The sequence below is a fragment of the Pseudopodoces humilis genome, chromosome 5 (genome assembly GCF_049639895.1).
Source record: "Pseudopodoces humilis isolate 2021_Gansu_Grassland_sample_001 chromosome 5, ASM4963989v1, whole genome shotgun sequence".
Taxonomy (NCBI): Eukaryota; Metazoa; Chordata; class Aves; order Passeriformes; family Paridae; genus Pseudopodoces; species Pseudopodoces humilis.
In genome coordinates this window covers 21,148,347-21,160,024 of record NC_142204.1, presented here as the reverse complement: position 1 = coordinate 21,160,024, position 11,678 = coordinate 21,148,347, and the positions used below count along the sequence as shown (strand labels likewise).

Sequence of the window (11,678 nt, the reverse complement as noted above, 5' to 3'; positions counted from 1 at the left end):
CGGACGGGGGCGGCAGGAGGCAGGGCTGAGGGAAGAGGTTTGAGCCTCGCCGGCTCCGGTCCGCTGCTGCGGGGGGCGCGCGCCAGTTCCTGGCGCCGGCCGGCGCTGCCATCGGGACCCGCCGACCGGGAGCGCCGCCGCCATGAGCCGCAGCTACAACGATGAGCTGCAGTACCTGGACAAGATCGACAAGAACTGCTGGCGGATCAAGAAGGGCTTCGTACCGAACATGCGTGTGCGTGGGAGGCGGCCTGGGTGCCCCGGGCGGGGGTCGGGGGAAGGGGCGCGGAGTCGCGGTCGGGGCGGTCGGGCGGCTGACGGCTCTCCCCGCAGGTGGAGGGCGTTTTCTACGTGAACGACCCGCTGGAGAAGCTGATGTTCGAGGAGCTGCGCAATGCCTGCCGCGGCGGAGGTGGGTCCGGCGGGGTGCGGACGCCCTGACCCGGGGGGTGACACAAAATCAGTCGGTTTGGAAAAGACCCCTGAGATCATCGAGTCCAGCCTGTGACCGAACGCCACTATGCCACCTGGACCATAGCACTGTGTACCACGTCCATCCTTTCCCTAAAAGGATGCTTCCTAGGGACGGTGACTCCACCACCTCTCTAGGCAGCCCGTTCCCATGTGTAATCACCCTTTCCGTGAACAAATTCCTCCTAATGTCCAAGCTAAACCTCTCCTGGCAGAACTAGTGCCTGTTCGCTTGCCCTGTCTCGTGCTCTGCGCCAGGGCTGTCCCCGCACGCCGAGCCCCGGGGCGCAGCGGGGCAGAGGCGGCGGGCCGGAGCGGGTTATCCCGCCCTGCGTGCCGCTGCAGCCCGCACAGCTGGAGCACGGCCTGTGCCCAGCGCTGTGCTCGGGGGCGCTCCCTGAGTGCCGCTCTCAGAGCTTAATGTGGGGGGACTGCCTGGGCCTGTGCGCTGTGGGGCTGCATCCGAGCTGCCAGCCGGGCTGAGAGAGCACGCTGCCGTTGCTAGCACAGACCCCACGCTATCGGTACGAACACAGCAGAAGTTGGCCTTCAGTGAAGTAAACACTGCATTTAATGAAACTGCAGATTGTGCACAGTGCCAGGCTCTTTATACCAGATTAGAAGTCTTGTCAGCCGTCTTCTTTTCTGACATGTGTTTTAAATAGCCTCTTAGGAAAGTGTTTCATTGCAATTATCATGGTAAATTATCAGATTACTTTTTTTAAAAACATGTTTTTCAGGTGCGGGTGGCTTCTTGCCTGCTATGAAACAGATTGGGAATGTGGCTGCATTGCCTGGCATTGTTCACGTGAGTATCTGCTTTGGAAAACTGCTCTTTTTCTGTTCCCATTTGTCTGACATTATTGCATTCCAAATGGGAACTCTCTCACGAGAAGAGGTATGGACCAAAGCTCTTCTCAAGGCAGTGTGTGTGTTAGGAACCTGTATCTGGGTAAGCAGTGCTTGCAAGGCCAGGCTGCAAAACTAAGTTGTCATAAAGGGAAGTAGCCACTTATTTCATTGCTTGTCTTTTGACATACAGCTTTTCATGCTGTTTCAGCTTCTTGAACCACCTTCCCCCGCTGTTCATACTAACTGCATGTTGGTTGTGAATTGCCTCTGCTCTGGAATACCTGGAGAAGTGTGGAGAGAGCAGGAGGTGGTACTGTTGTGTGTATTATTGTTATTGGCCTCATGTGAGTAGTGAGCCTGCACATGCACTCAACACTGCCTTCCCTCATCCTGTGCCTTTTTGGAAGCAAAGCATGAGATATAATGATGCAGGAGGAAAATGTTTACCTCTGACTCTTTTCAAGAAGTGCAAAGTATGATGTGGAAATTATCCTTTTCACATTAAATATTGCATATAACAGAATCTTTAATTGTCTCTTTTGGCAGAAGTTTTGCATTTATGGATGCAGTAAAAGACAGACCATCATGCTTTTAAATGCCTTAGGGGTCAGGCCAAAATGGAGTAAGGTAGAATAGTAACAACCTGCTAAAATGGGAATTTTGGCTGGCAGTTTGTAGAAGAGATGCTACAATCATCTACATATTCAAATCTTCACTTCTTTTTTCCAAACCACGGATTTCTTGGCGATGGCAAGGAGAGGCAGAAGAAGCAAATAATCCCATTCAAAAGTACTGTTCACTTCAGTGTGTGGTAGCACTTTAATAGATACTGAAAAGTTCCAGTTTCCAATAACTTTTTGTGTATCATGGGGAGTTTGCTTCAGAGATCTGCTCTCTGCTTTTTTTGACTGTCCTGTAAGTGCAGGAGATCAGATCCTCACCTGATGGTTGATGTGTTCACCTACATCTGAGCATCCATTCTCTTTTTGGTATATTTGTTTGCAAATGTGACAACCACTGCCACAAGGCAAAGTATAACCAAGATGAGTGTGCAGCATCAAGTTCCATAAAGCTTTAAAATTGCCTTTCAGAGATCAATAGGCCTTCCAGATGTCCATTCTGGCTATGGATTTGCTATTGGCAACATGGCTGCCTTTGATATGAGTGATCCTGAAGCAGTGGTTTCACCAGGTAAGGATGACTGACTTAACCTGCTCTGAAAAATATCTGGGAAGGCATAAAAATACGTTTCAAAATGGCAGGACTTTACAGTACTTTACATTCAGAAACAAATCTAAAAATATGAGAATTATAGGGAGTTAGGGGGTGCTTAATTTTTGCGCTTAGAATCTTTATTCTTTATGGAGCAGGTAGTTACACTGAGAACAGCTAAACAGGACTGGGAGAATTGCCCTTGTGTTTGCAGCTTGGACTTGTGGTATCCCTCAGTTTTGAAGTCTTTGACCTTGGGGCTTCCCCAGATTGATAAAGAAGTGGCTAGTTTGTTTGAGTAGTTTGATAACATCTTTTGAGGATATTTCTACACTTAAAACGTAACCTTACAGTATGTCTGTCTTCTTAGTAAACACCCAGATCTTCAGTTACTGACAGTGTGAAGCTTGTGTGGTTGTCATAAAACATGATGGTCATGTTTCAGTTTTGCTTTGATCATTTCAAGTGTTCCCGATTGACTCAGACGCAAGGTCTCTTAGTTTGGTGTCTCCCCTCTAACATTCGTAACACCAGAACCTTCATACTAAAGGTGGCATGATTATCTTTCACATTTGGTGTTGCCTTACAGAATTTATTATTATAAATAGTAGGAGCTAAGCAAAACACCAAGAACTGAAGTTTAATATTCCTTGTAAGTATTAATTACTTCTTATAACTCTTCATTATTTATTCCAGTGAAGATTCAAAAAAGAGCTTGTTTTTGGGGATTGCTTTCAAGAACATTTTTGATTCTGTAACTTTTCTTCTGACCTTAGGCAGCAGAACAGGAACATTCTCTCTACTTTCTATGGGCAGTGTGTTTTATAATTGCGTCCACTTCTCTTTGTCAGCTTTCTGGAGTAACTTTGTAAACAGAGAGCTCTGTAGGCAATCCTACAGCTATGCCTTGAAGTCTGAGGTTTCATGTAAATCTGTTAAAATTAGGCCTAGTGCAGTTCTGCTTTTTCTTCCTTCACAAGAAAAGGAGTGAGATTACAGCCTTCAGTACATGTTCCCTGACATGGCTTTTTCTCCCCTTGTAGGTGGTGTCGGCTTTGACATCAACTGTGGTGTCCGTTTGTTGCGGACAAATTTGGATGAAAGTGATGTGCAGCCTGTGAAGGAACAGCTCGCCCAGGCTATGTTTGACCACATTCCTGTTGGTGTCGGCTCCAAAGGTGTCATCCCCATGAATGCCAAGTAAGAGAATGACCTTGTGCACACATCACTAGAGGGGGCATCTCTGTTGTTTGTTTTGAGGCAAGATTCGTCAGTGGGAGACTTAGGAAAGGAAAGCTAATTCTAAAATGCTTTCCATTCTTTCTGCATATGTGCTTTACCAGGACTGACATAATAATCAATGCACAGTCAGCTCTTTCTTCCCCCATTTAAACCCCTTAAAGGTTCTTGCTGGGTTCTTATTTCTTCTGTCAGAAAACTTCGATTTTTTTTGGCCTTTTTTGAAAGGGATAAGAGATAGGATTATAGATAGAAAATAGGATATTTCCCACCCAGGAAAGAGGAAAAAGTGATGATGTACCAAAAGTTAATATATTTGTAGAGCTTGATTTTAATGCAGTATTAAGAAGCTGGACTTGGTAGGAGAGTTGGGGGCTGACCATAACATAATAGAATAATTGAGGTTGGATGGGATCTTTTGAGGTAATCTCGTCCAACTCCTTGCAGGAAGGATGTAGATCTAAAGGTAGGTCTAACAAAAAAACCGGCATCAAGTTGTTGAAGGCCGTGTCCAGTGGAGATTTGATTGTATCCCAGGATAATCATCTTATGTAGGTGATTGATAATTGCAGGGATTTGGAAGAGGCACTGGAGATGGGTGTGGACTGGTCTCTCCGGGAGGGCTATGCCTGGGCAGAGGACAAGGAGCACTGTGAGGAATATGGAAGAATGCTACAGGCTGACCCCAACAAAGTCTCTTCAAGGGCAAAGAAAAGGGGCCTGCCTCAGGTAATGTTATGTTTCAGGAGGGCTGTGCATGCTCCCAGGGTTCAAATGTAAAGGTTAGAGAGTAGTTCTCTGATGCTGTGTCTTTTCTTGAAACTCTGTCTAGCATTTCTGGGCAGGGGGAAAAGGCAAGATGGTGAGGTCAGTTCTGAATAATTCTTGACAGAACTGCAGCAGAGGAGAATAATACTGGGCATACCACCCAAGGTCCCTGGGGCCATCAGGTTTTCATCTGTTAACACCTGGTACTTCAAGTTATATTGGGTGGTATTTCCACGTCCAGATGTATTTTGTTTCAAAGAGATAAGCAAGTTAATGTTCAGCTTTTATCCATGTTTGTTCAGCGAGTTAATAGCAGGGTAAGAAAAGGTACAATAATAAGTAGAACTAGCTCATACTTAAATCACAGTTTAGGAGCTGGATTACATTTCTATATATGATGTCTTGCTGCTCTGTGTGGAACAATTTGAGATGGCTGTACTAATGGTACATTTCTAAAGCTTTCTTGTATGTTCTTGATATTAATTGATACTATTCTTTATTAATTGGGGTGGTGCAAAATTACAGCATTTTAACCTCAAAATAATGTTATGTCCCCAACTTTCACATTTGCCCTGCAAATAAACGATCTGTTACAGAGTTGAAAAAGTTTGGGCTTGGAAATGGAATCTTGTTTTAATCTACTGAAAAGTTTTAAGTACTTAATTAACAAGATGTTGTAACTTCTTTGTGGAGTTATAACTGAGTGTAAGACTGTCTGCTTTGTCTGTACAAACTGAAGACGAAGTCTCAATGGCCTATACTCTTCCCATCCAGGCCAAAGTAAGTTGGAAAAAAGTGGCAGTCTGTATGTAGATCCTGGTCCTTTTGTTTAATCACAGTCTTGTTCCAGCAGCACAGGTAGTTACAAATTTGAACAAAAAGGAAAGTGGTAATGCTACTGTTCTACTTCCTTGCAGTTTACATGGGAATATTTTTTCCCAAAAAACACCTTTTCTAAACCCAAAATCTTGCTGTAGCAATTTGTCCTATCACCTGTTGACATAGCTCTATCCTGTGCTCCTCTCTGCCCTGTCTGATCAGTGTGTTGTGATTGGCAGCTGGGGACCCTGGGAGCTGGAAATCATTATGCTGAGATCCAGGTGGTGGATGAGATTTACAACGAATATGCTGCCAAGAAGATGGGCATTGACCACAAAGGGCAGGTGTGCGTGATGATCCACAGTGGAAGCAGAGGGCTGGGCCACCAGGTTGCCACAGGTATGATCTGACTGGTGTAGCTACCTGGAGAGAGGCAGACTTCAGTGTGGTCTTGTCACTGACAGCAAACTCCAGCACCAAAGAGCTTTTCTTACAGTGCAATTGATTAGAGCATCCTGAATTGTCTGGTTAGGTGTTACCTGTTTGCAAACAATTGATGACGGATTTGCTTTTGCATTTAAGAAGTAGCCTTGGACTTGACCATTGGGCAGATGAGTTCAGTTTTAGAATACAAATTACAGACTCCCATGTTAATCTCAAAGATTGAAACAAAATGAAGAAGTCACTTAGATTTACTCTCTTTATTTCCCAGATGCACTGGTGGCTATGGAAAAAGCTATGAAACGGGACAAAATCATAGTGAATGATCGCCAGTTGGCATGTGCCAGGATTGCCTCTGCAGAGGGACAGGATTACCTGAAGGGAATGGCAGCTGCTGGCAACTATGCCTGGGTTAACCGCTCTTCCATGACTTTCCTAACACGACAGGTAGGAGCAGAGTTGTCTCTGATGCAGATATTTTTGCTGCGTCATCCCAGACATGGAGAACAAAGAGTAGTTGCACTGTTTAACTTAATTTCAATTTTATGTTTCTTAAGCTGTTTTTTCCTGGAGAGACTTGCACAAAGCTGCAGTCATGACAATCTATTTTAAACCTCTCAACATCACTGGATTGTACTTGGCAGAAGCCACTTAAGCAGTGTTGTTGAAAATGCCTTGAGCTGAAAAAAGAGGATACAAGAAAACTGGGGGGTTTGTTGCTAAAATTGAGGGGTTTTGTTGCTAAAGCCAGCTTTTCAGAGTTGGGCAAATTTGCCTAATTGATATCTGACTGAATTACAACAGGAAGCTGCCAGTGGGCAGACAAACAGTCTATGCAGTCCAATTCTGTCATTCTCAGCACTGTTGTATTCAGTTCCACTGTGGCTGAATTATGATGATCTTGTACTTCACATCCTGATTTTCTCTCTTTCTAGGCCTTTGCCAAAGTCTTCAACACAACCCCAGATGACCTGGACATGCACGTTATCTATGATGTGTCTCACAACATTGCCAAAGTGGAACAGCATGTAGTGGATGGAAAGGAGAGGACTCTGCTGGTGCACAGAAAGGGATCAACCAGGGCCTTCCCTCCTCACCATCCTCTTATTGCTGTTGATTATCAAGTAAGTTTGTCTTTGGGAGGAGGAAATAGAAAATTCTGGATTAATCAGACAATTTTAGGGTCCCTAACAGATACCTTAAAAAATGAACTCTCAGCATTTAGGTAACAGCACTAGAGCCCTGGTGGGATGGCAATATTCAGCTTGTGTTAGATCTTTGGGACATTGAGCTCTTCCTTCTGCTCCACACACAAAATAGTTGGATGAAAGGAAAGAAGACCTTTATGCCAAGGGCAGGATTCAGTGGTTTGCCTTGTCTGTGTGTTGGACACAAGGCTTTTGATCTACCGGTGTGCATCTTTCAGTGCGGTTAGTTTTCTAGAATCCTTGATTCCAGGCACCTGAGACAAGCAGGGATGCTCTCAAGGAATATTAATCTGACCTCCTTTTCTGGAGATATGGTTCCTCTCAGACTTTTATTAAGAATGAGTTTTTTCAGCTTTTTCTTACGAATGAGTGCTTTGCATCCACAGCTGACTGGGCAGCCCGTTTTGATCGGTGGCACAATGGGCACTTGTAGCTATGTCCTCACTGGCACAGAGCAAGGCATGACTGAGACCTTTGGAACTACTTGCCATGGAGCTGTAAGTCAAGAAGTTATTTCAGAGAGGGGTTGGGATGAGAATGTCATCCAGGGAACAAAGTTGTTGAAGGGTCATCCAATGTGTGTTTCCTCTGTTGGTCATACAAGCAGAGAGTTGCCTTGCCAGTAGTACCTGCCCAGGAGAACTGCAAGGTAGAAGTCTTTGTCCCTTACTGAGTAGTTGGGACTACTTCTGCAGAAAATCTAGGGGATACTGCTTTTTATAAGGCAGATGAAGATATGGAGAATAAGCTCCTTTTACCAAATTCTGATAACACTGAGCTAACAGAAGGGATTAACTGTGCTGAGGCTGTCTATATATATATGTATATGTTATATGTCTGTATAACTCCCCAGTACTTAGAAGAAGGTATTTCCTCCCCTATTATTCACAGTGTGTGACAATCATTGAGGAAGAGAAGTGTCTTCCAGTAAATTCCAAGTCCTGAACACTGTTTGGTTTGGGCAAAAAGACACTTGCAGACGAATGTGCTGTACAAATGAAACTTTCCTAGCCACCATACCAGAGGGATGATTTTGCAGGAGCCTGTGACCTGAAGGCTAAATAAATTTCCTATATTGCAGTTTACTGTGGTCTATGCTCTCTGTGCACGGTCACTCTGTGTTTGCTTATAATGCAGTATTTTTTTTTTAATAAGAAAGTTTTGTTTTTCCAAACTGCTACAAAAAGTATAACTAACACAACTGTTGGCCTAGGGTCGTGCACTGTCTCGAGCCAAATCTCGACGTAACTTGGACTTCCAGGACGTACTGGACAAGCTGGCTGACATGGGCATTGCCATCCGCGTTGCTTCTCCCAAACTGGTCATGGAAGAAGTGAGTTTAGTATTTCATTATCTTAAAAGGAAAAGGGGGTTTTGCTCCCTGGCTGAATGACCCTCCCTGACTTGATTTTTCGTAGTGCTAAATGATTGCCAGTACTCTGAATACGCAGTTTGTGTGATTTCTGATAGAGCTGTCAAATTTTTTTGAAAATTATATGAAGTATTTTCTATCCTAAAAGCATGCTGAAAGGGGAGATCCCTGATTGACAGGTACTGGGGGGTATGTTTTTTCCTCTTCTGCCTGGTGATAGGGATAATTGCTATCTTTGTGTGAGCATCTACAAAAGTAGCTATGTTTTATGGATTTTCTTCTTGAATTATGTTCTCCCTGCTTTAAATTTACCTTACACTGCAGCTTTCATGTAGATTAGTAGCAGCTTGAAAGATCCTCTTTTCCTATGTTTGCTCAAGAAGAGAAGTCTGAATGGTCAGAAAACCTTGAATATTATGACTTCAGTTCCTCTGCATTAACATGAGCATGTCTTCTGTTCACAACCTCAATCATAAAAGTGTTAATCATTTGGCACTATGCTTTTCTGGATGTTGGTGTTATATGAACATGTTGATCATGTTAAAGTCTCTATTTAGGAGCAGCTTCCTTGTCAGAATAGGGGCCAGAGGAGGAAGCTCTAGAGTGAAACCTTGACTGCTGTCATCAAGGGGCAGTGAAGATGAAACTTAAAGGCTCCCTGTAGAGAAGAAGTTTGAGTCACTTCCTACTAGATAATGAGGCTTGACATTCTCACATGCTGGGGCACTGATTATCTGAAAAACTGGATTAAAATAGCAAATATTTTATCTGAAATATGATGAGAGCTTACTTGGAAAGCTAAGTGTCTTACATTTTAGATACATAAGGTGGACAAATTCTCAATATGTTCACCTACTTCTACACCCTCCATTTATATGGTTATTTTTGTGAAATGTGGATTTCAAAAACCTACACCTGACTTCCTGTGACTATGGGTTGTTTATAGTTTTGTCCTTTTTTTGTTCCCTCCAGGCACCAGAGTCTTACAAGAATGTGACTGATGTGGTTAACACCTGCCACGAAGCTGGCATCAGCAAGAAAGCCATTAAACTGAGACCTATTGCTGTTATAAAAGGCTAGGAGCCAGCAAGGCACCGATGTCTCCAGGCCTTACACAAAACTGACTAGAATTATCATCTTCCCACACCTCTTGGACTCTGTAGGATGCTCAAATATCACATTCCTGGTCTGGAAACACAACAGCTGAAGATACACCTATTTTTAACCACTCCTAGCCATAATTTATGCCCCTCCTCCTTGTTATATGGCATTCTTTTCTTGTGAGGACAGGGCAACGAAATAAGTTACTCTTGGTCTTTATATGCAGTCCTTCCTCCATTTCCCTGCTCAGGCAGGACTTCAGGCTTGCCTGAGTTGTCACTAAGTGCTGTGCTACAAGACCACCTCCTTCAGTGAAGGTGGTGTATGAACCAGACCCTGCTGTTGCCACACCTGAGTGCCTGGAGCTCTTTCTGCATATGGAAGTACTCTGATAAACAGGGTATTGCACTTGTGGGCAGGGAGAGGCTGTCCTGTTTGCAGGTACCTTTATGCACAGTCTCTACTCTTGCGTGTTTTGTGGCAATTGGGTAAGAAATCCGGAGTTGGGAGCAGTCTCCTGCTCAGGTTGAGAGGGGCTAGCTAAGCTTGAGTCTTGCCCCAGCCTCTCCCATTTAACACAGCACCTGGTGAACTTGGCTCAGGACAAGTAGGCATTCCACGGTCTTTTGGAAAAGCTGAGTAGAACTGAGTATGTTGCCTTGAAAGGTTTTGTTTGCTTAATGAAAGTTGTAACTTAGAGATGTGCTAATCCAACACTTAAAAAAGCTCGGCTTGTGAAAGTTGGGTTGGGTAATGCTGCTCACTGTGTCCCACAGCTCTGATTTCAGGGAGCCCAGTTTCAGGGTCAGGCCCAATGTGATGGGGCTTACAGCGTTTCTTTTACATTCATTAACCAAGGCTGGAGAGGAAGCTGACCTTCCCCACTGGATCATTTTGGGGGATTACAATAAAATGGGAAGATGGACACGGCAGTGTATCTGTGTCATGTTTATTCTGTGTACTTAAAAGCAGACAACAGCTGCTTTTAATGAGCTGAAATGCAGTGCATTTTGTGACTTCAGATGATGGATCTTGCAAAGAATGTGCAGATGGCAGAATTTTTGCAGAATACAAGGAAGGGCAATGCAGTGCTGTGTTCCCAACTCAATTATGACAGGAGTGTGATGGCTGTGGCTTCTCCCTGCCGGCCGTCTGAGCCCACCTCGCTGGACAGGGGCTGTCACCTGCCTGCAAGGCTGGATGTCGGCACAAGAGGGCGGCTGGAGGGAAATAAAACTCCCAAATAAAACTGAAAGCAGGAGTGGAGCCTTGCCAAGGACTCATGTAAGGTGAGCAGATAGTGATTGATGGACTGCAGTGCCTTTTGATGAAACATCCCTTGAAGTTCAGGATCTTAGAAGGCATAATGGTATTTCACTGTTGTAATCACTTTGTTCTTAAGGGTTTTCTTAGGTTCAAATACTGTGTTTGTGCCGGTTCAGAAGCAGCACCTTTGTACATATAGGCACTGCTCTTGTGGGACTGAACTTACAGCTTCTTGTTTCCCCCTCCTTTCTTCAGTGGAACAGCTCCAGATTGCCATTTCAGAGGTCTGAGACACACTTGCTGAATTTAAAACAAAAATCACTTCACTTAGAAATGTGAATTAGCCTCCAATGACTGAAAGAAAAATTAGTCTCAAATCTTCTGCAGAAGTCTATATGTTCCTTGCAGAAGTTTCTGTCTATGAATACTTCAGCTTCTTTGATGTGGAATATAAGGAAACCTTTAAAAAATTCACATTTAATAATAAGCATTTCACAAACACAGCTCTCCTTTCAACTTCTACTTTCCCTTACCATTAAGGGACAAATTTAAGCTTTTTACAAGCAGAAATCATGAGTACCTTGGAAGTGCTTGTCATATGGATGGGTTGTGTCCCTGAAGTCCTCTGATCATTGATGTTTTATACATTAGCATTCAAGACTGCAAGAAGTGCTGTCAATTTTGGTTTCCTGTTACAAAGCTAGCACTGGCTTTGGTTATATGTTGTGCTGTATGGAGTCAAGTTCTGGTTTCCTAAATACCTAAAAAAGTAAGGAAGAACGTAAGATGTTTCCCAGTTCTCTGTTTCAACCGGGATTTTTTTCCAATTCAAGTCTGTCTTTTTTTTCTGCAGATAGGGTTGTCCACCAACTTTTTTTATTCTGCATTTTAAAAAATAAATTATAAGAAGTATTAGGTAGAGAAGGCAT

At 43.8% G+C, this 11,678-nt stretch overlaps 1 protein-coding gene across 1 annotated transcript; it reads left to right on the top strand.

Annotated features, from left to right (window-relative positions):
* The first annotated feature begins 89 nt into the window (after positions 1–89).
* On the top strand, positions 90–10,408 carry RTCB (RNA 2',3'-cyclic phosphate and 5'-OH ligase). The gene is made up of 12 exons (XM_005527540.2): positions 90–235; positions 334–412; positions 1,212–1,279; positions 2,415–2,514; positions 3,579–3,735; positions 4,347–4,503; positions 5,601–5,760; positions 6,074–6,249; positions 6,738–6,926; positions 7,397–7,507; positions 8,224–8,343; positions 9,355–10,408. The coding sequence occupies exons 1-12, from the start codon at positions 143–145 to the stop codon at positions 9,460–9,462; spliced, it is 1,518 nt and encodes a 505-aa protein (XP_005527597.1). The 5' UTR covers positions 90–142; the 3' UTR covers positions 9,463–10,408.
* The last annotated feature ends 1,270 nt before the right edge of the window (positions 10,409–11,678 follow it).